Below are 23376 nucleotides of genomic sequence, written 5' to 3'. Positions count from 1 at the left end.
AGCCGGTAGCCTTTACCCGTAGATCTAGAGCCAGTAGCCTTTACCCGTAGATCTAGAGCCAGTAGCCTTTACCCGTAGATCTAGAGCCAGTAGACTTTACCGGTAGATCTAGAGCCAGGCGCCTTTACCTGTAGATCTAGAGCCAGTAGCCTTTACATGTAGATCTAGAGCCAGTAGCCTTTACATGTAGATCTAGAACCAGTAGCCTTTAGCTGTAGATCTAGAGCCGGTAGCCTTTAGCTGTAGATCTAGAGCCGGTAGCCTTTAGCTGTAGATCTAGAGCCGGTAGCCTTTACCTGTAGATCTAGAGCCGGTAGCCTTTACCTGTAGATCTAGAGCCAGTAGCATTTACCTGTGTATCTAGAACCAGTAGCCTTTACATGTAGATCTAGTGCCAGGCGCCTTTATCTGTCGATCTAGAGCCAGTAGCATTTACCTGTAGATCTAGAACCAGTAGCCTTTAGCTGTAGATCTAGAACCAGTAGCCTTTACCTGTAGATCTAGAGCCAGTAGCCTTTACCTGTAGATCTAGAGCCAGTAGCATTTACCTGTAGATCTAGAGCCAGTAGCCTTTAGCTGTAGATCTAGAACCAGTAGCCTTTACCTGTAGATCTAGAGCCAGTAGCCGTTACCTGTAGATCTAGAACCAGTAGCCTTTACCTGTAGATCTAGAACCAGTAGCCTTTACCTGTAGATCTAGAGCCAGTAGCCGTTACCTGTAGATCTAGAACCAGTAGCCTTTAGCTGTAGATCTAGAGCCAGTAGCCTTTACCTGTAGATCTAGAGCCAGTAGCATTTACCTGTGTATCTAGAACCAGTAGCCTTTACATGTAGATCTAGTGCCAGGCGCCTTTATCTGTCGATCTAGAGCCAGTAGCATTTACCTGTAGATCTAGAACCAGTAGCCTTTACCTGTAGATCTAGAGCCAGTAGCCTTTACCTGTAGATCTAGAGCCAGTAGCCTTTACCTGTAGATCTAGAGCCAGTAGCATTTACCCGTAGATCTAGAGCCAGTAGCCTTTACCCGTAGATCTAGAGCCAGTAGCCTTTACCCGTAGATCTAGAGCCAGTAGCCTTTACCCGTAGATCTAGAGCCAGTAGCCTTTACCCGTAGATCTAGAGCCAGTAGCCATTACCCGTAGATCTAGAGCCAGTAACCTTTACCCGTAGATCTAGAGCCAGTAACCTGTACCCGTAGATCTAGAGCCAGTAGCCTTTACCGGTAGATCTAGAGCCAGTAACCTTTACCTGTAGATCTAGAGCCAGTAGCCATTACCTGTAGATCTAGAGCCAGCAGCCATTACCTGTAGATCTAGAGCCAGCAGCCTTTACCCGTAGATCTAGAGCCAGTAGCCATTACCCGTAGATCTAGAGCCAGTAACCTTTACCCGTAGATCTAGAGCCAGTAACCTGTACCCGTAGATCTAGAGCCAGTAGCCTTTACCGGTAGATCTAGAGCCAGTAACCTTTACCTGTAGATCTAGAGCCAGTAGCCATTACCTGTAGATCTAGAGCCAGCAGCCTTTACCTGTAGATCTAGAGCCAGCAGCCTTTACCTGTAGATCTAGAACCAGGCGCAGCTGATCCTGTCTAATCTGCTCCTCTCCCAGTGGGCTCTTCTGTGAGAACCCTCCACCAATGATCTTGCTGCAGACCAGCCCCTGCGACCAATCAGACTGCCAGAACGGCGCCCAGTGCCTGGTGGTTGCTGGGGAGCCCGTCTGCCGCTGCACACCTGGTTACTACGGCAACAAATGCCACAGGATTTCCACGGTTCACTTCCTGGGTCGGGATGGGTACGTGGAGCTGCACGGCACCGAGCTGCGACCGACGGCTCACATTTCACTGCAGGTGGGTTCACCTCACACCTCCGTCCACCGTGGCTGGCTTCATGAGGGTAGAGATCCGCTCTAACAGAACCGGGTCAGAACTTTACGGCCGCTCAGCATCACAGTTACACCAGACAGCTTGAGTTTACTCCAAGCTGACCGGTACCTGCAGAGGAACCTCCATCTGGAGCTTCAGGCATCATTCTGGATCAGTGCCTGGCAGAAGTTCTTTGGTTTACAGCGCTTGGTTCTGGGCTTGGACCCAAGCTTTTAAGCAAAGTCCAGTTCAGTTGGTTGAGTTCAGACCAGCCCACAGCATGACGCTGCCACCACTCTACTCAACCACTGGCAGCAGTCTTTGGTTTGAAAGCCTCACACTGATGGGTCCAGACATGGTTCTGGTGGCCAGGCACCTTCTCAGTCCATGTGAAGGATGAGCTGGATCCACTGTGGACTCTGAACTTTCTGGTTTACTGCTGGTTCCCAATCAGGTCCGTTCACCTGAGGGGACAGGTAGGGTCAGATGTTGGACACCTGTGATCATAAACACGCATCAAAGCGGGCTGGGATGGAGACTGCAGGGTCTGCTGAGGCTTTCTGAGAGGCTCACACCTCAACCAGGTTAAAAAGACGAGCTAAGCCAGAATTACATGCTACAGAAAGCAGGAGTGGAGCTGGAAGTGGATCTGCACCAGATTCCACTGGGTGTGTATTCCAGGACCTGCGTGGATCAGAGAACATGTGAGGGTTCCTGGGAGAACATGTGAGGGTTCCTGGGAGAACATGTGAGGGTTCCTGGGAGAACATCGGTTCATCAAACATCTGAGCATCTGCACATTTCTGCACATTTCTGCACATTAAGGCCAAATGATGCGGCTGTTAAACTTGTGGCGCGCGTCTAGGAGCTGTTTCACTTTGTGCCGGCGGGTGAGGACCTCTGAGACGGAGACACAGTCGCTCTGTTTCCAGAGCAGAGTGGAGCTGCTGGAGGAGGAGAAGGAGGAGAAGGAGGAGAAGGAGGCGGTCCAGCTGGAACTGAGATCTGTGTGGCCGTCTGCTTGTTTGTGCTTTAGCCAGGAGCTTTGACTGCTGGTGCCAAAGCTGTTACGTCTACCAGAGGCCCAGACTCAGCGGCAAAGGAAGAGGAAAGAAGGAGCTGCGGCTCTTAATAAATCACTGGCTGCTGTTTAACACCTGTTTACTCCTTCCTCCTCCTCCTCCTCCTCCTCCTCCGCCTTCCTCAGCAGCTCGTTAGCAGGTGTTGACTTGGCCGTGCTCCGCTGGCGACAGAGCGTTAAGTGCTTGGCCCGACGGCCCGTTTCCACTTTCTGGTTAGTCGGTGCTTTGCTGTGGAGAGTGACGAGTGTCAGGAAGTGTGATTTACTGCGTGGAGACGCCAGGTTTACTCCTGCTGGAGGTTTTACATGCAGAGCTCTGGAAGACGCGTTTACTCCCAGGTTTCTGCTCAGATGGTTCTGATCGTCAGCCAAACCAGTTTCATGTCAGAGATAACCGGGGAAAATACAGAAATCTGATTACAAATGATAAAAATGATCATTTCCATCACAGTAAACCAATTGTAAATGGGGACATTTTAACGCTTAAACAGAACCTGACATCATGAACTGGACTAAAGCGTCGCAAAGAAATTCAAGAACAGATGAGAAACAAACTCATTGACATTTATCAGTCTGGAGAATGGTTTTAAAATCATTTCTGAGGCTTGAGGACTCCAGAGAACCACAGTGAGAACCAGTGGAGAACCAGTGGAGAACCTTCCCAGGAGAGGCAGACCTACCAAAGTCACTGTGTTATGAAATTATTGGGGTATTTATTGTAAAGGCGAACGTCTCCATTGGATGAAAGGCACCAATCAGCCACAGAACCTGGTTAATGTTCTGTGGATTGTGTTTAAAACCTTCAGGCCCTCATCATGTGGTTCTTTGGGCTCCAGACATGCTGGAAACAGAGGTGTGTCATGGCCGACCCTGATATGCTCACGTTTTATCTGTTAAAGCGCTCCTCCATCTCAGCTTCTCTCTGATGGTAGCAGCCCAGCAGCTCAGGAAGACTTCCAGATTTTTCCTCTCATCCTGATCCAGATCTCTCCTTAAAATGTGCTGGAGAAGCTCCAGTCCTCAGATCACCTTCCCTGATCCCCCCCCCCCCCCCCCTCCCAACACGGGGGTCCGCCATTTTCTCTGGCACAGTGAAGACCAGCTGGTTTACTCGGGACGTTTGTCCACCGCTGCAGGATTAGTGACACTTTCTAAATCCCTTAGATTCCTTCAGACGGCTTCCTTCCTGTTCTGGAGATCAACAGATTTCCTGCCTCCTTATTTTAGGGCTGGCTGTTGTTTGTGATCAGATAAATCACAGAGAGCAGAAGTGATGGGGCTGACAACACGACCCTGAGGGACGCCTGTATTCAGGATAACGGTGGATCTGCCTTTCTGACGCGTTTGATACGCGTTCTACCGCCTTCCTCAGGTGTGAACCTGTCATTTTATCTTCTGCAGGTTCGTTTGTTTGAAACCTTTAAGTGTTTTTATGACTGCGTCCTGTTGATCCTATTAATGTTTTATTTATTTTGGGATTTTTTTAAGACATTTAAACCAAAATTAGTAGCACTGGTTGACATTTATTGCACAAACAGGCTCAAATGTTTGCATACGCCCCACCACTATCTGGTTAAATGTCCCTCAGCACGCTACAGAGAATCTGCTCGTATCCATCAACAAGCTTCTGGCATCATTCTGAGGAGATAATCTGAGTTAATTTAATTTGCTTGGTCTCCTGGCATGAGTCGGCGTTCAGAGTCCATAACGTTTTAGTAAGGCTGAGGTCGGCGCCGTTCTCTCTGATCGAAGGAGTCCGTCCCGTTGTCCTCATGAGGCGGTCTGACATCTTCTGGAGAGGTTTGACGGCCGGATGAGGAAAGGTTGAGTTGTTCAGACTGCAGGGAAGTTTGAGGCTTTCACCTTTCAGCCAATGATACCAAAACAAACCCAGACTGGTTCTGGTCATCCAGGGACAGCACCAGTGTAAATATGCTCTGCTGAGCACAACCAGAAAGGTACCAGGAAGTTCTGAAGTTTCTCTGAATACATAATATGTGAGTCTAAATGATGAGAAAATCCATTAAACGCTCACATTTAAGCATCACATTCTTGATTTTAGCATTTATTGATGTTGTTTGTTGTCTAATTATTAGACCCTGAGGGGAAAACAACCTGCAGCTCAAACAAATCGATGAAACCTAAAATTATTCACTTTCAGGCTGATGTTGAGCAAATAAAAACTTCTGAGCAGAACTTAAAATAAATCTTTCATGCATTAATTACCTTTTAATTGGCTGCCTTGTGTGCATGAAGAACCATTTTCTCTGCACCTGAACCCGTTGAGCAGGAAGCTGTCTTCAGGTTGCCGGTTCTATTCCTCCAGGTGGCCACGGATAAAGACAACGGCATCCTGTTGTACAAGGAGGACCACGACCCTCTGGCCCTGGAGCTGTACCAGGGCCACATACGGCTCCTTTATGACATCACCAGCTACCCCCCCACCACCGTGTACAGGTGAGCAGCATGGACAGGTACTCCGCCACCTATAGACCCGTTTACCTGAGTGGTAACCTGGTCTATAGGTGTTACACCATATTACCACTTTACCGCCTTTCAGGTCTGCAAACAACCACCTAAACTCTGCAGAGATGCGTATGAAGCTCCAGGGTTTGTGTGACTTTGTGTGTTTTAGTCAGACACGGCCTCTCCTGGTCTATCTTCACCTGGACGCTCACCTCTGCCACGTCTTTGTTAAGCTCATTTTTGACAGGAAACAGTGAAGATCAAGAAGATCTGAGACTGACTGGCAACAAAAGAGCATTTTTCATTTAGCAAAAAATCCCAACAAAGCTGCCGGGATCACCGATCATTATTATAAAATCTAAGTTTCACTAATTGATTCTGAAATCGGTGTGTTCTTCATTGAAGCAGCGCTTCGACGGCCTTTTATCAGGCTTTAAAACAGTGCCTATGTAAAAAAGAACTATATTAAAATAAAAAAATAACTTTGCTTCAATACTATATTGATAAACATTTTTATTTGCAGTTTTATTTTCATTCATTCAAACTTTATTTAACTGGGAGAACCACGTAGATTTAAAAAACTTATTTAGAGTTTTGCAGAAATCCTAATGTCCCTAAAACTGTTGAATATTTTCCATCCCTCCATTGTCGATACCTCCTCATCCTGGGGGGGCTGCTGTCTTTCTCCAGCCGTCATTGGGCGAAATGCAGAGTGCAGACGGCCCTTTTATAACAGATTTATATATTTATTCAAAATTAAAACCACGTTCATGAGTGTCTATGGTCCATAGAAAATGACAGTGTTCTCACTTTTAATTCACTGGCTTTGCTTTTTAACGTAACATGTAGACTACCTGCAGTAAGTACTTCCTCTGGACTGTTGCGTTCATTAAAGTATTTTCTCATTGATCAGTTACAGAAAAATAACAGTAAGCTAGTCAATATTGGGCAAATTTTCTATCTCAATCTAAACTTGTAAGTTGCTTTCTGTGTTTGACTCTTTTGACTGTTTTTATTTTTTTTTTATTCTTACTAGTCTTTATTAATAAAAAAAAGACTCCTGGAATACAGATGTAAATCCAGATGTGAATGCAGTTGTGAATACAGATGTGAACGCAGATGTGAACCCAGGTGTGAATCCAGATGTGAACCCAAGTGTGAATACAGATGTGAATCCAGATGTGAACCCAAGTGTGAATACAGATGTTAATACAGATGTGAACCCAGGTGTGAATACAGATGTGAATCCAGATGTGAACCCAAGTGTGAATACAGATGTGAACGCAGATGTGAACCCAGGTGTGAATACAGATGTGAACCCAGGTGTGAATACAGATGTGAACCCAGGTGTGAACCCAGGTGTGAATCCAGATGTGAACGCAGATGTGAATCCAGATGTGAATCCAGGTGTGAGCCCAGGTGTGAACCCAGATGTGAATCCAGATGTGGGGCCTATAATGGCTGCTGAGGTGAAGGTCACGGTGGACCCGCCTCCAGAATCCACGGCGCTGCACAGTTACTCTCCTTTGCTGGAGATGCTAATATGAGGTCAGAGAATCACAGCCACCTCCAGCTGGTTGAGGATGAAGCAAAGGAAACACTGAAAGTGGGATTTTATTCACCAAACGTGGAATATTTGAAAATCCGACTGCTGCCCAGGACAGTTCAGATCCACCGTTTATCCTCCATCTTTCTGAAACTCAAAGACGCTCATCAGCACCAGATCTGATCCTTTTCTGCTGCAAACAAACGCGACATCACAAACTTCCTCCGAAACACCTTCAGGTCAAACGTCCAGCAGCAGGTTAGTGGCTGTGAGCGCCGCAGTATTTTATGATAAACTGTCATCTGAGTTTCACAGAACTGATGTAAGCTGCTGAGGAGAGGAAACCAGCAAGGAAATCCAGGAGGACCGACAGAAAATCCTTTCAGAAATTATCTGTCGGACGAGCAGGCGGCATTAAAACCACCCTGCAGTGTTTGGTGTCATAAATGATGTTCATAGAGCGCAGCACAGACGGTTCACAGCTGTTTAACTGTGTTTCAGTGTTTCTGCAACAAAACATCTGAAAATCCACCAAAACCGTCTTAGACTATAAGCTGGGTGTGATTTACTCTGAGTCCAGCTGCAGATGTTCTGGTTCTGGCCTCTGAGGTTCTTCAGAGATCAACCAGCACCATGGAGACCAAGGAACCAGAAGGTTCTGGTCCAGTTTCCAGCAGGTCAGGTTCTAGATGGAAGAGAGGAAAGCCAGAAGTTCTGTTAGCAGTTTGTCTCAAACCACGATTCTCTGCTCTGATCAGAAGAGGCCAACATGCAAACCGTGTGTGGAGGAAAACGAGTCCTGAACTTCCCCCGTTTCAGCTCTGCAGCTCTTCCTGGACGTGGAAGGTGTTCCTGCTCCTTCCCAGGGTTTCAGTTTAAATGAAGACAAAGATGCAAAAGTTAGTTTGTTGAGCTAATGTTAGAGTAACTGTCCAGTTAAAGTATTTACCCCCCATGAACTGCTCCATAATTTATCACATGACCAACACAACCCCGGTGGATTCTATGTGAGAGAATCACGTCCTGGAAGAGAAACGATGCGCTACGATCTGTTAGAAATAAACTATCTGAAAAGTGCGGCGTGCATTTATTCAGCTAACCTCGCCTGCAGGATGATTTCTGCGTTCACAAACACGAGAGAATCCATCTGGTCTGCTCCCGTCTGAATAATTTGTGTCTGAACCACAAACGGTTTGGGCCAATCAGGTTGCAGTATTGAGGTTTAAGGCGGGACATACAGCTGTGATGAAAGCAGGAGCTGCTGAGCCCACAGCAGAACCAACATGGCAGCAGAGGAGGACGTAGCTGCTGCTGTCCTCTGATTGGTCAGAATCCACGACTTCATCTTTGAAAGAAGCACCTTGAGCAGCTTACCTTGTTGTGGTTTCTCATGTCTGCTGATGCTTTCGTTTTAATTTGATAATTTGGCTAAAACCAGCCTTTGGTAGGCGGGCACTAGGTGTTGATTCGCCCAATCAGCTCAGAGAGTTCTGCTGAAGGCTCCTCCTTTCCCCAAATGGGTTCCATTGGAGCAGAACCAGACTGATGATGTGCAGAACAGAGAGTGCTGCACATCATCAGTCTGGATTAGTATTCTGCCTCCTGAACCAGAACTCTTTAGAACCTCCTCTGGGTTCTACCTACAGCTGCATTGAACGTCTAAAGGCTGAAATATTCCTTTAAAACATCAGATTTGATAGAGAACATCTGGGAACATCTGTTTCATCACAGATTCTCAGCTGGAGTTATGTCTAGACTTTGACTAGGCCATTCTTAGCCATGATCTGCCTTTATCTAAACCATCCCATAATATCTCTGGCTGCATGTTCTGGGTGGTCCTTTCTGGCAGAACCCTAAGGATGAGGAGTTTTATGGGCAGATTTAATAATGTTTGACTTCCATGTCAGGCAGGAAGCAGAGGTCATTAGAGCGAAAGGAGGGATCAGAGGAAAAAGAGAAATAAGAGAATGGATGTAAGAGAAAGACGTCCAGCAGACGAGAGGAAAGGACGTCCAGAAGGAGAAAGAGAGAGAGAGACGCATGGACAGACAAATGAGACGAGCTGATGGATGAGAGCAGCAGAAATAAAAAGAGGGTGAAATAATAATCAGCTGGAGGGGTGATGGAGGGATGGAGGGAAGATGGAGGGAAGATGGAGGAGGTGGTGGTCCTCCTCTTTGGCCTCAGCAGAACACGGTGAGCAGAGAGTCTGCTGCCTTTGCTAAATGTCAGGCTGACCTCCATCATGTCAGAGGGAGGAGGAGGAGGAGGAGGAGGAGGAGGAGGACAGGAGGTCCCCTGCTGTCCTCCTCCTCCTCTCATTAGCTCCTGCAGCATCAGACATGTTCCCTGTTGTGATGGAAGCGGTCTCAAAGTATTCACACCCCTAAACCTTTCTGTGTTTAATGTGATAAATGAGAAGAACCGACATTAGAACTCAGAACCACTGGGTCAGAACCCTTCAGAACCAGCTGTCTATGTGTGTCTGGAACTGCAGCCAAAGGCGGTTCTGTGAAGTTCTGACCCAGTGGGTTTCTATTCGGAGCCACTTTGGCTTCATGACGTCATTAAAGGGCCGGATGCACATTTATAGACGATACTTTTAATTTCATGATTTAATTTCAGTTCATATAGAAATATTAAAGATTAAAGTAACACTTTAGGTCCATTTTATACAGTTTATCTGGAAATAAAGTTGATATGGGGCTGAGTTAAACTTTAAACTCATCATTCTGCTTCTCTTCTTCTGGGTTGTTTTAATGTGTTGTGGGAAAACTGACATCTAGTGGCAGGATGCTGTTACTACACAGTTAAAAAAAATAAACATTTGCTACAAGAGGCTCAGTTTTAGCCACTTTATAAACCTTAAAATGATTTATGCCTCTACTTTATGACATGATCTGCCTTTCTGGCTCTTCAGGGCCGGACAAATTGCCCTGATGGTCAAACCCAAACATGAGACCGTTTACAGAAACCCAAACATCTCAGAGATCCGGTTCTCCAGGGTTTCTGCTGCAGCCCATGTGGGCAAAGCTCCTCTCTGCTTTTCCTTCCTGCTCCTCCTCCTCCCTGCTCCTCCTCTATCCTCCTCCTCCCTGCTCCTCCTCCCTGCTCCTCCTCTCTGCTCCTCCTCCCTGCTCCTCCTCTCTGCTCACACACAGGTAGCACAGCACCACCTGCTGGACGGCTGATGTCACAGCAGCAGGTCAGAATGAGCGAAGCCTGAATCAGACGAGCTGAGCTGCCTGGGGTCTGATCCCACAGCTTCAGAGGAGGAGGAGGGAGGAGGAGGAGGGAGGAGGAGCAGCAGCCGTGAGGAGGAAGGAGTCTGGATCAGAGGAGACCAAAGCTGGACTCGCTGGCCTAGTCAAAGTCCAGACCTGGGAAGACGTCCCAGATGTTCTCCATCCAGTCTGACTGAGCTGGAGAAACAGACCTGCAGTCAGAGGAGGTTCTACAGAGTTCTGACTCAGGAAGTCCACAGTGTCGGTCCGTTACATCAGATCTGAAGTTCTGCTGGTACCGACATGGAGAATTGTGGTTCCAGCAGCGTGAAAACTTCTGAGACCTGAGAACTGTAGGGTATCAGATCCGTTTCTCCATCAGAACCTTTTCATGCCCGAGATGGGCCGTCCTACAGAACCCAAAGCCCGGTTCCTCCCACGTTGAACGCATGGCGGATATAATCTGAGCGGCCCGTGGCTCGTTAAGCTCGTTAAGATCGTTAGGCTCGTTAAGCTCGTTAGGCATTAGAGGCTGCAGACAAAGGGACGTATTGCCTCTGCGCCGCAGACCACCAGCAGAAACTGCTCTGGTTCTCCTCTGGTTCTGATGTTCTGACCCAGACGGGCTGAACAGAGGCCCACTGGGCCCAGCAGCTGCCTCACTTCCTGGTTCCCTCTGCTGCTGCTGCCTCTAGAAGGTCTGCTCCATTACACCGCTCCGCAGAGTCTCCGGCACCGCTCGCTCTCTCGTTCGGGTCGGACCGGAGCAGAACATCCTCGCTCTCCTCTCTGGATTTATTTCCCCCTGAGAACATCAGAACAACACTCCGTGACAGTCGGAACCAAACGTGGACCTTTCTTCTTCTTCTTGTGTTTCTGGCAGCGTGGAGGCGGTCAGCGACGGACTCTTCCACACGGTGGAGCTGCTGATCCAGAACCACTCGCTGAGCCTGGTGGTCGATAACGGAGCGCCCAAGAGTCTGGGCAAGCTGGCCAGGCAGCCGTCCCTGGACCGGGACACGCAGCTCTACGTGGGAGGTACACAATCGCACACAATAACACAATAACACACAATAACACAATCACACACAATCACACACAATCACACAATAACACAATCACACAATAACACAATCACACAATAACACAATAACACCATGACACACACAGGACACGCAGCTCTACGTGGGAGGTACACAATCGCACAATCACACAATATCACAATCACACAATATCACACAATCACACAATCACACAATCACACACAGTAACACACAATAACACAATCACACAATAACACAATGACACACACAGGACACGCAGCTCTACGTGGGAGGTACACAATCACACACAGTAACACAATCACACAATCACACAATCACACAATAACACAGTAACACAATCACACCATAACACACAATCACACAATAACACAATCACACAATCACACAATCACACAATAACACAGTAACACAATCACACAATAACACAATCACACAATCACACAATAACACAATCACACACAATAACACAATCACACACACAGGACACGCAGCTCTACGTGGGAGGTACACAATCACACACAGTAACACAATCACACAATCACACACAGTAACACAATCACACCATAACACACAATAACACAATAACACAGTAACACACACAGGACACGCAGCTCTACGTGGGAGGTACACAATCACACACAGTAACACAAAGTAACACAATAACACAATCACACAATAACACAATAACACACAGTATCACACAATCACACAATCACACAATCACACAGGAACAAAATCACATGTTCTCTACGTTCTTAGTCTTAGTGAGGACTTCAGAACCGGGTCCATGTTCTCTACGTTCTTAGTCTTAGTGAGGACTTCAGAACCGGGTCCATGTTCTCTACGTTCTTAGTCTTAGTGAGGACTTCAGAACCGGGTCCATGTTCTCATGGCTCTCCTCTCTCCAGGTGTTCCCTCCCAGGTGGTGGCCTCAGGCCTGCGTCCGGTTCCTGAGCGTTCTCCTCAGGCCTTTGATGGCTGCATCCACAACGTGCGCATCAACGGGGAGAGTCAGGATCTCAGGTTCAGATCCACAGGAGAACCTCCTCACGGAACGGAGGGCAAGGTGAGGACGAGCCGGGTTCTGGTGCTGTGGTGGTTAAACGTTCAGAACCGGAGGCTGGACAGCGTGTTGCTCTGAGTTCCCCGGTACCGAGCTGCAGAACCAAAGGTTCTCATGTGGACCGTTGCTGACCACCATCCTCACTGTTCCTCACTGTTCCTCACTGTTCCTGCAGGGTGAAGCGGTTCTGGTGGGATGTCACTCCTGCAGCGTCTGCGCACAAGGCGCCTGCAGGGAGGGGGGGGAGACGGGGGTCACCTGTAGCTGCCCGCCGGGACGGATGGGGCCGCTGTGTGACGAGACGGCGTCCAGCAACCCCTGCCAGAGCAACAGGTGAGCCGGGACGGGCGGGTCCAAAGGTGTTCTGCAGGAACACCTGGAATGATTCAGAACCTCTGAGCTTTTCTCGTGGCGTTCCCAACGTCCGCGTTCATCAGGATCCATGTGACGAGACGAGGAACGATGGAACCAAAGACCAAACTGCAAAAATAGAACTCAAAATAAGATATTATTTCTTGAAATTACAGATTTTTTCCTTGATATGAGCAGGTAAATAAGATTATTTGCCAATGGAATAAGAGTTTTGAACTTAAAATAGGAACAACTCATCTCCATTATCTTATTTCAAGTGAAGTATATCTAATTATCTTATTTTAGGGGTAAAAATACTAATTCCATTGGCAAGTAATCTTATTTACCTGCTCAAATCAAGGACAAATACATTAATTTCAAGAAAATTTTACTTATTTCTAGTTCTCTTTTTGCAGTGTAAAACCGCCTTAGAAAACATTTCAGCCCCTCCCGTGTTCTCCTCTAACAGAGCTCCTCCTCCCCACCCCTCCTCTTCCTCCTCCTCCTCCTCCCCCCCCCCCCCCCCCCCCCCCCCCCCCCCCCCCCCCACAGGTGTGTCCACGGGGTCTGTGTGGTGAAGGGCTCCTCCTACCGCTGTCAGTGCAACGAAGGCTTCCAGGGTCAGAACTGCGAGCGGCCGACCTGCAGCTGGTGCGTTCGTGGTGAATGTCGGCTGTCGGAATCGGGAGTGTCCGTCTGCCACTGCCAGCCGGGCTACAGCGGACCCACCTGTGACACAGGTAAGCTCGCAGCCGTGCGGCGGAGGGTGCGACCCTGCAGCGGGAGGCTGACGTGTGTGCCTCTGCGCCTCCTGCAGAGCTCGGCTGCCGGGGGGAGATGCTGCGGGAGACGCTGAAGCGCCACCAGGCCATGAGGACGTGCACCTCCACCGGCCGCATCCCCCGCATGAACTGCCCCCGCTCCTGCCAGGCGGCGGCGCCCCCCGGCGTCTGCTGCGGCGTCACCAAGACCAGGCGGCGGAAGGTGGTGTTCCGCTGCACCGACGGCACCTCGTACTCGGAGGAGATGGAGACGGCTGTGGAGTGCGGCTGCTCCGCATGCCCGCTGTGACGGCCCCCCCCCCCCCCCCCCCCCCCCTGCGGCGCCGAGGCGCGCCCGCCAGGCCGTCGCCATGACAACCTCCCACACCGAGCACTCCGTGACCAACTTCCACTTCCCAGCCGTCGGTGGCCAGAAACGCCGGAACAGAAACGGACAGAGAGAGAAAATATATTGTAAAATATACGTGAGAAACATAGAACTTATTTTTATGATGGATTTTTTCTAAGACGACAAAAGGACTCAGAAGTTGTTTTTAATGTTGCTTCTTTAATGTGTTACATAGTATAAAAATATTTTCTACCTTGTAAGAAGAAGAAAACCAACTAGATTAACATTGCTTATTGTTTATGTGAATCTGTATAAATAACCAGATGAACCTGATTTATCTACGGCGCATTAGCAGGACGCTGCTGTGAGTGTGGAACCTCATGGAGAACCAGGAGAACGTGCCTTCTTCCTGCACAGATGCTTTATCTACTACCTTCTGGTTCTGCACGGCCCGTTGATTGGGTCCACAGAGGAGAACGTGACAGGAACCGGTATCTCCTCCTCCTCAGCAGCAGCAGCGTTGCTTATTAAAGCGCAAACATCTGACAGAATATCAGTAAAATCCATTTTAAGAATTAAATCAGCTCCGTTCTGCACACAGGATGAGACATTTCAGGGGTTTTCTGAGGGTTTCCTGCTGATGAAGAGTCCAGGTTCTCAGATCAGACCTATAGAAATGGGTTTTAGACGTGTGGGTTCTGTGGGAACACGAGGTTCTGTCCTGCACAGTATCTGCACCCAGCTGCTACTAGCGATGACTGTGGAGACTTCACACTGGACCTCCCTCAGCTCCACCCTCAGCTGCAGTCAGGACACTCCTTTGATAGGTGGTCCTTCCCAAGGCTTGGTTCCTCCTGCATTTCTTCCTTCCACTCAACTTTCTGATAATATGCTTCAGTACCGAGGCCTCTTCTGTAGCGCTGACCTTCTGAAATTCATCACTCTGTGGATCTTTTTCTGAATTAAATTGGTAAATAAGTCGTTGCTCTGATGTATGCAGATACGGCTGCAGATCAGAAACGTTCGTTGACCAGGAGATCCTGCAGACAGCTGCTGATGTAACCAAGCAGCAGAGTTTATGTTGCTGTGGTGGTGTAAACCAGGTAGACCTGCAGCTGGGATCTGAACAGGAAGCACAGCAGCTGCTGCTCTGCAGCCGGCAGGTCGGGGAGCAGAGGAACGGTTCTTCTCTCTGATGGTGGTTCTGTGAAAAGTGATGATGCAGCAGATCTGCCCTAACGACGGTGATCGGCGTAACGATGAATGTGAAAGTGTTTCTGATGAAGAAGCTCCTGCCTTCACTGCGTCAGGCAGATGTTCAGCTTCAGTCAGTAGCATCTGGACGGGCTCCTCTGTGGAAGCTGGTCCTGACTGAAGGTCACCGCCGCTGTGAGGCCCGGTCCACGGCTCCACCACCCCCCCACTGCAGTGTTTGACCAAAGACCAGGAGCTCCAGCAGTGATTCATTTACCTCTAACAGGACAGCAGCGCTGCATGCTAACCCTTAGCTAGCAGGCAGTAAAGCAGGCGGCCATGTTGGAACTACTGTAACGTTGTTATCTGGCTTCAGCGCCTCCCTACACCTCTGCAGCTTTAATTACCTCCACCCTACGGTTAACCACGCCCCATCACTCCTTCCTGGGTTATTCCCCCTGTGGCCACGCTCATCCTCTCCTGCCTGATGATGAAGATTCATCTTCATCAGAGTTATAGACCTCAGCTACTCGTTATTGACAGTAACTAAACTGAACTGTATTCACTCATTTGTAAAGTCGTAGAATAAAAATTATGAATATGTGACTATAACTGATGCTTTTGTTGAATGTTAAAATTAAACTTTTATTGAAACCAAAGAGTTTTTTGAGTTTCTGACGTGTTGAAATCAGGATTTATGAATAAATGTTTGTGAGCGGATGTTATTTTTGGACCAGGAAGCCTTTGTCACTAAACTGTGGGATGAAAAGCAACAGATCAGCTGGTCGTTAACTGGATGAAACTGTTTTTCCTCGTTCTGCTGAAGATCTTGCATAACGTTTTTAGTTAAAAGCTGAATGGGGGGAAATAAATGAATCCTACAGTATTTATCCGGTCTCAGCTGGCTAGCCTTCCTCCTCCATATTGGACTCATCTTCAGCCTGAAGTTACACAGAATGATGATGAAATCTCTGCTTCCCTTTATCTAGCCTCTCTGCTATTTATGCCCTATTTTCACACAAATAATCAACCGTTAATCACCGTCTGGCCAGGTCTCATTAAAAACCTCCATGCAAACTTAATCCTCAGGTTCTCTGCAGAAGCATGATCACCTTCATGGCCACTTCTCAGCTTTATTTTCTAAAGCCTTTAAGTATGTTAATTATAATGATTATACAGCTCACACACCAGAGTTAAACCCTTCTATGACACAAAGAGGCTCTGTTGCGCTTTAGCAAAAATGTCATTATGGTAACACATGACAATAAAGATTCTTGATTCTTAAGATGTGAATATTGCATCAGACCAATAAAAAGATAAAACATTTTAATGCACAGATGGAGCCAAATAAAATGTATGTTTAAAAGCTGCTTAAAGGGTTTTTTTTTTTTTTTTTTTTTTTTACTTTTGAAAGAGAAGAAGCTACAGGAGGAAAGTGGAGGTGCAGCTGCAGGACAACATGTGTGGAAAAGTCTAAAAACATCTCAGGTCACAAACAGAACATCTGAGCTGTAGGTGACTGGAGAATGAGCTGAACCAGGACTTCCTGAGACCTCAGCAGCTACAGGCTGGGACCACCAACACCTGATGGAGACCCTGGAGAGGCTGGTCCTCAACCATCTCCCCCTGCTGAGGTCCTCACTGGATCCTCTGCAGTCCTCCTACCAGCCTGGTTCCATCATCTACCTGCTGCACAGAGTTCTGGTCCATCTGCAGAACCCTGGCAGCACCGTAAGGATCAGGTTCTTTGGTTCTCCAGAGCATTCAGCACCATCCAACCAGAACTTTGTAGACTGGTACCAGCAGAACCACCTGAGGTTAAATTCAGGGGAATTAAGAGCTGCTGCTGGACTTTCTCAGGTCCAGAACCACCTCACTGACCCAGGAGAACATCCAGGGAGCTGACAACAGCCTAATTTGCCGTTTCCTCCTGTTGCTGATGTGAAACCTCACTGAAGTTTCCTTCCACAGGACGGGTCTATGATGATGTGTTCTGTTCTGGTTCTGGTCCGCTTCTCTTCCAGGCTTCCATGTCTGCAGGCTGCTGCTGTTTCCCAAGATAAAATACCAAATGCTGCGCTCTGTGCTGGGAACCCTGGGAGCTCTCATATGATTGGCTGAGGAACCAGGAAGTAAACACGGCTACACTGATCCAGAGTAGTTCTGGACCGTAGCTCTGGGTCTGAAAGGAGAAAACGTGACATTGATGATGGAGAGGACGGATTACTTATAGGCAATGTTTTCTCCATCCTGGGTGACCAATGAGAATGATTTAGGGTGATTTTACAGTAAATTTCTTACTTATTGCTCCTTTAACTGTGTGTCACAGCTGAATTTTCCCATTATGGGACAATAAAGGAATTTCTGTTGACCTTTTGGTTCCTAAAAAGCAGCGGCATATCGATCACAAGGTTCATGTAGCCTCAATAGTTCAGATTTAGTCAGTTTGAGCGTCTGCAGGAGGACAGACAGACATATTTCTCTTTATTGACCGTTATGTGCTCTGATTACTTCACTGACGGCATTTATTAAAGGTATTTTGAGGAGCGGCAGGGACATTTCTCTGTGTTCTAAATATTAGAGTGGAAACGTTATTCCCCACATACTGTAGAATACGTTGGGACTACAGATTATATTTGATAAAAAATCAAAAATGGGAATGCTGGACCTGCTCCTCCAGCTTTGTCCTACTCCAGCTCACCTTCAGTTCTACATCCTTCAACAAAGCAGGAATAACACGGTTTTTAGGACTTTCTCCTTTAATTCCAAAACTCATGTGTAGCAGTCAGATGTGGTTTAGTCCATTGGTTTTATCCATCAGATGGAAAATGAGCTAAATTGTGGGGCTGATCTTAAATTTAAAGAAGTTTTAAACGACTAGATGTTTTGACTGATGACGCGGGATTAATTATTTTCTGTGGAATGCATAAATGTAGATTTCCATTTTTAATTTTCATGTGAACGTAGGACTACATGTATGTATAACTCAGTTATTGTATATAACAGTAATTCATTAAAATGTTCATTTAAATAAAACCGTTTCTGGTTAAAATCATAGTTATACTTCTCAGTTTATTACGCTAAAAAGAATAAAAAGGTCAAATCTCTTCATACTGTAGGCACTAAAAAGCAACAGCGCCCCTTGAGTCACAGAATGGTAACTCCAGTCTGCAGCTGCTGAACGCCTGATTATTAGCCGGTGACGTCAGTGGATTATTATGGGATGTTAATGGGTCATAAAAATATGTTCATATTACCCGAAGCTGCATCATAACGACTACATGAACATCTCTCTACCTGAACGCTCAATTCAATTACTTTGGGTATTTTAATCCTATTTTAGTTCCGGAAACTCGCTGCCAAAATCATAGACTTTATAAGTTGGCGGACTTCCTGTTTGCGGTAAGGCGTATTGCGTCACTTCCTGTTGTTGCTGTGTGAACGACGGAGCTTTGCTCCAGGCTCTCTCGCTTTTTATCTTTAAACCTCTTTGCTGTAACATCTGTTTCCAAACATAAGCACTTTTAAAACATTGTCTGTGGCTGCTCATCACGTTTGGGAACTCCTCGTGTTTCACACGGTTTGTTCTTTGGCGTGATAATAGGGCGTTAGCCTAGCTTTAGCCTAGCGCTAGCCTAGCGCTAGCCAAGCCTTAGCCTCATAATGGCTTCTCCGGCTCTGACTAAGTCTCCTATCTGCTGCTCTCTGTGTCAGATGTTCAGTTATTCCTCTGCCTCCTTTAGTGATGATGGTACATGTAATAAATGTAGTGTTTTTGTAGCATTGGAGGCGAGAGTGTCAGAATTGGAGACCCGGCTCCGTGCTGTTGAAAAACCAGCTGATAGCCGCTCTTTTGCTAGCGCGGAGCCGCATAGAGTAACTTCACGTAGCGAACCTAAAGCAGTAGCACCCGAGCAGCCTGGTAACCAGGCTGGCTGGGTGACAGTTCGTAGGAAGCATAGCTCTAGATTACAGACCCCAGATCACCACCAACCCATCTGCGTTTCTAATAAATTTTCCCCTCTGAGCGACAATCTCGCCGAGGAGCCGACCTTAATTATTGGCAGCTCCATAATGAGAAATGTGGCACTAAAGAAACCAGGGACCATAGTTAAATGCCTGCCAGGGGCCAGAACAGGCGACATAGAATCCTACTTAAAACTACTGGCTAAGGATAAGCGTAAATACCGCAAAATTGTTATTCACGCTGGCGGCAATGACACCCGGTCACGCCGATCAGAGGTCACCAAAGTTGGTGTTGCTTCGGTTTGTGAGTTTGCTAAAACAATGTCGGACTCTGTAATTTTCTCTGGTCCCCTGCCTGATCTGACCAGTGATGACATGTTTAGCCGCATGTCATCATTCAACCGCTGGTTGTCTAGGTGGTGTCCAGAAAACGACGTGGGCTACATTGATAACTGGAGAACTTTCTGGGGAAAACCTGGTCTGATCCGGAGAGACGGCATTCATCCTACTTTGGATGGTGCAGCTCTTCTTTCTAGAAATCTGGCCGGATTTATTAGTTCTCCTAAATGCTGACAACCCAGGGTCCAGACCAGGAAGCAGAGCCGTAGTTTAACACACCTCTCTGCAGCTTCTGTACTGTTACCCACCCATTATCCTATTGAGACGGTGTCTTTCCCACGGCCAAAACTTAACAGATCAAAAACTGATCTAAAAGGAACAAATCATAAAAACCTAATAAAAATCAATATGGTTCACCTTGAACCTAAAAATAAAATAATAAAATGTGGTCTATTAAATATAAGGTCTCTCCCTCCAAAGACTTTGTTAGTTAATGAATTGATTTCTGATAATCAGATTGATTTGTTTTGTCTCACAGAAACCTGGCTACAAGAGGACTACGTTAGTATAAATGAGTCAACCCCCTCCAGTTATTCAAATTTCCACATTCCCAGATCTGTGGGAAGAGGAGGAGGAGTGGCAACTATCTTTCAGTCTGATTTATTAATTAGTCCCAGGCCAACTAATAATTACAGTTCTTTTGAACATTTAACCCTCAGTTTCCCTCATCCAAACTGCAAAGCAATAAAACCTCTTCTGTTTGTTGTTTTGTATCGTCCACCAGGCCCTTACACTCAGTTTTTGGATGAGTTGTCAGATTTCTTATCTGATTTGGTGTTAAATACTGATAAGGTTATTATAGTGGGTGATTTTAACATCCATGTTGACACTGAATGTGATAACCTTAGTGTAGCCTTTAAAACTATCCTAGATTCAATTGGTTTTGCTCAAAATGTGCATGAACCGACGCACTCTCGGCTCCATACTTTAGACCTTGTTCTGACATATGGCATTGATTGTGAAGAATTAACAGTATTCTCTCACAACCCTGTCCTGTCTGATCATTTTTTAATAACATTTGAGTTTAATCTAACTGAATTCTCCACCCCCAAAAGAGGGTTCCATTATAGTAGATTTTTATCGGATAATGCTGTATCAAAACTTAAAGAGTCTGTCCCCTTCTTAATATCCTCAGTATTGCAGAAATGCCCTGTAGATGGCAGCATTGCTGTTTCTTCCCATTCACAAATCGATACCTTTGCTAACAATGTGACTTCCTCATTGCGTTCTGCATTAGACAATGTAGCTCCCTTGAAAAAGAAGGTGATTATTCACAGGAAGCTGGCTCCTTGGTTTAATTCAGAGCTGCGTTCCTTGAAGCACAATGTTAGGAAATTGGAGAGAAAATGGCGCTCTACACACCAAGAGGAATCCTACTTAATCTGGAGGGACAGACTATTGTTGTATAACAAGACCCTCCGCAGAGTTAGAGTAGCATATTTTTCATCATTAATTGAAGAGAATAAAAATAATCCTAGATTTCTCTTTAGTACAGTTGCCAAACTTACCCAGAGCCACAGCTCTGTTGATCCATCCATTCCCTTAGCTCTTAGTAGTAATGATTTTATGGGATTCTTCATAAATAAAATTGATGCCATTAAAAATAAAATAATTGGCATCCTCCCAAACATGATTACCTCGTCCTCAGTAAGTGAGGCAGCATTGGAGGAATCTTTAGAATCTGCGCAGTGTTTGAACTGTTTAGAAGCAGTAGAGCTTTCTGAGCTATCTAAAATTTTAGCTTTATCTAAACCTTCTACCTGTATGTTAGACCCAATCCCAACCAAGTTGTTTAAGGAGATATTCCCTTTGATCAGTGGCACTATTTTAGACATGATTAATCTATCCTTAGTAAATGGATATGTACCACAGGTTTTGAAAGTAGCTGTTATTAAACCTTTACTTAAGAAACCTTCTCTTGATCAAGATGAGTTAGTAAATTACAGACCTATATCTAATCTTCTTTTCTTATCTAAAATTCTTGAGAAAGTAGTTGCTAATCAACTTTGTGAACATTTACAAAGTAATGACCTACTTGAGGAGTTTCAGTCAGGCTTCAGAGCTCATCATAGCACTGAAACAGCTCTGGTGAAGGTCACTAATGATATTCTCATGGCCTCAGATAATGGACTTGTGTCTATACTTGTCCTGTTAGATCTCAGTGCTGCGTTTGATACAGTTGATCACAATATTCTCCTACAAAGACTTGAACATACTGTAGGGATTAAGGGGAAAGCATTAGGCTGGTTTAAATCTTATCTGTCAGACAGATTCCAATTTGTTCATGTTAATAATAAATCTTCCTCAAACTCTAGGGTCACCTGTGGAGTACCACAGGGTTCAGTCCTTGGACCAATTCTCTTTACTATATATATGCTTCCGATTGGCAAAATTATCAGACAGCATGGGATTAATTTCCACTGTTATGCTGATGATACTCAGCTATATTTATCCATAAATCCTGATGAATCCAATCAATTACTTCGACTGCAGTCATGTCTTGATGACATCAAAAGCTGGATGACTTTAAATTTCCTGCATCTAAATTCTGACAAGACCGAAGTTTTAATCTTTGGGCCAGAGTCCTCAAAAAATAAACTTCTTAACCAATCACTTAATCTGGGTGGCATTAACCTGGCCTCTGGTAATAAAGTAAAAAATCTTGGTGTTATTTTTGACCAAGACATGTCATTTAAATCCCATATTAAACAGGTTTCCAGAGTTTCCTTTTTTCACCTCCGGAATATCGCCAAAATTAGAAACATTCTGTCCAGGAGTGATGCTGAAAAACTGGTCCATGCATTTGTTACTTCAAGGCTGGACTATTGTAATTCTTTACTATCAGGAAGTCCACAAAATGCAGTTCAAAGCCTTCAGCTGATCCAAAATGCTGCAGCAAGAGTTCTGATGAAAATCAACAAGAGGGATCATATTTCTCCAATTTTAGCTTCCCTTCATTGGCTTCCTGTTAAATCAAGAATAGAATTTAAAATTCTTCTTCTAACGTATAAAGCCCTTAATAATCAAGCTCCATCATATATCAGAGCTCTGATTACCCCGTATGTTCCTAACGGAGCACTTCGCTCTCAGACTGCAGGTCTGCTGGTGGTTCCTAGAGTCTCTAAAAGTAGAATGGGAGGCAGATCCTTTAGCTATCAGGCTCCTCTCCTGTGGAACCAACTCCCAGTTTTGGTCCGTGAGGCAGACACCCTGTCTACTTTTAAGACTAGGCTTAAAACTTTTCTTTTTGACAAAAATTATAACTAGTGACTCATGTTACTCTCAGCTACCTTTATAGTTTTACTGCTATAGGCTTAGGTTACTGGAGTATATCAGGATCTAATTTTCTCACTATATTGAGTTCTACTGTTCTTCAATTATGCATTATGTGTTGTCATTTCTGCTTTAACTTTCTGTTCTCTCTCTTTTCTCTTCATAGTAGGTACACCTGGTCTGGCGTTCTGTTAACTGTGACATCATCCAGAGAAGACGACTCACCTGCTACTACCATCTAATGTAGAACAGATTACTAGATCAATGTGTGCTTCTGTGCTTTTTTGTTTCTCTTGTTGTGTCTCTGTTCTGTCTTCTGTAACCCCAGTCGGTCGAGGCAGATGACCGTTCATACTGAGCCCGGTTCTGCCGGAGGCTTTTTTTCCCGTTAATGGGTGGTTTTTCTTCCCACTGTCGCTTCATGCTTGCTCAGTATGAGGGATTGCAGCAAAGCCATGTACAATGCAGATGACTCTTCCTGTGGCTCTACGGTTCCCCAGGAGTGAATGCTGCTTGTCGGGACTTTGATGCAATCAACTGGTTTCCTTATATAGGAAATTTTTGACCAATCTGTATAATCTGACCCAATCTGTATAATATGATTGAACTTGACTTTGTAAAGTGCCTTGAGATGACATGTTTCATGATTTGGCGCTATATAAATAAAATTGAATTGAATTGAATTGAATAAACGTAGACGCCTCATTGGGCGCAGGTTTGTACGTCGACGTCACCGCCATATTGTATGTGGCAGAAAGCAGTTACCTATGATC

At 45.9% G+C, this 23376-nt stretch overlaps 1 protein-coding gene across 2 annotated transcripts in view; it reads left to right on the top strand.

Annotated features, from left to right (window-relative positions):
* Window positions 1-15624, top strand: part of slit3 (slit homolog 3 (Drosophila)) — a 259249-nt gene extending 243625 nt beyond the window's left edge. For both annotated transcript variants that reach the window (XM_036127409.1, XM_036127410.1), the window contains exons 32-38: window positions 1611-1851; window positions 5274-5404; window positions 11067-11221; window positions 12156-12313; window positions 12486-12643; window positions 13214-13401; window positions 13479-15624. In XM_036127409.1, coding sequence (XP_035983302.1) covers window positions 1611-1851; window positions 5274-5404; window positions 11067-11221; window positions 12156-12313; window positions 12486-12643; window positions 13214-13401; window positions 13479-13732 — 1285 coding nt within the window. In that variant the 3' untranslated portion in view covers window positions 13733-15624. The remainder of the gene's footprint in view (window positions 1-1610; window positions 1852-5273; window positions 5405-11066; window positions 11222-12155; window positions 12314-12485; window positions 12644-13213; window positions 13402-13478) is intronic.
* Window positions 15625-23376: the final 7752 nt, after the last annotated feature.

Source organism: Fundulus heteroclitus, chromosome 23 (genome assembly GCF_011125445.2).
Source record: "Fundulus heteroclitus isolate FHET01 chromosome 23, MU-UCD_Fhet_4.1, whole genome shotgun sequence".
Taxonomy (NCBI): domain Eukaryota; kingdom Metazoa; phylum Chordata; class Actinopteri; order Cyprinodontiformes; family Fundulidae; genus Fundulus; species Fundulus heteroclitus.
This window is presented reverse-complemented; position numbering and strand designations above follow the sequence as displayed.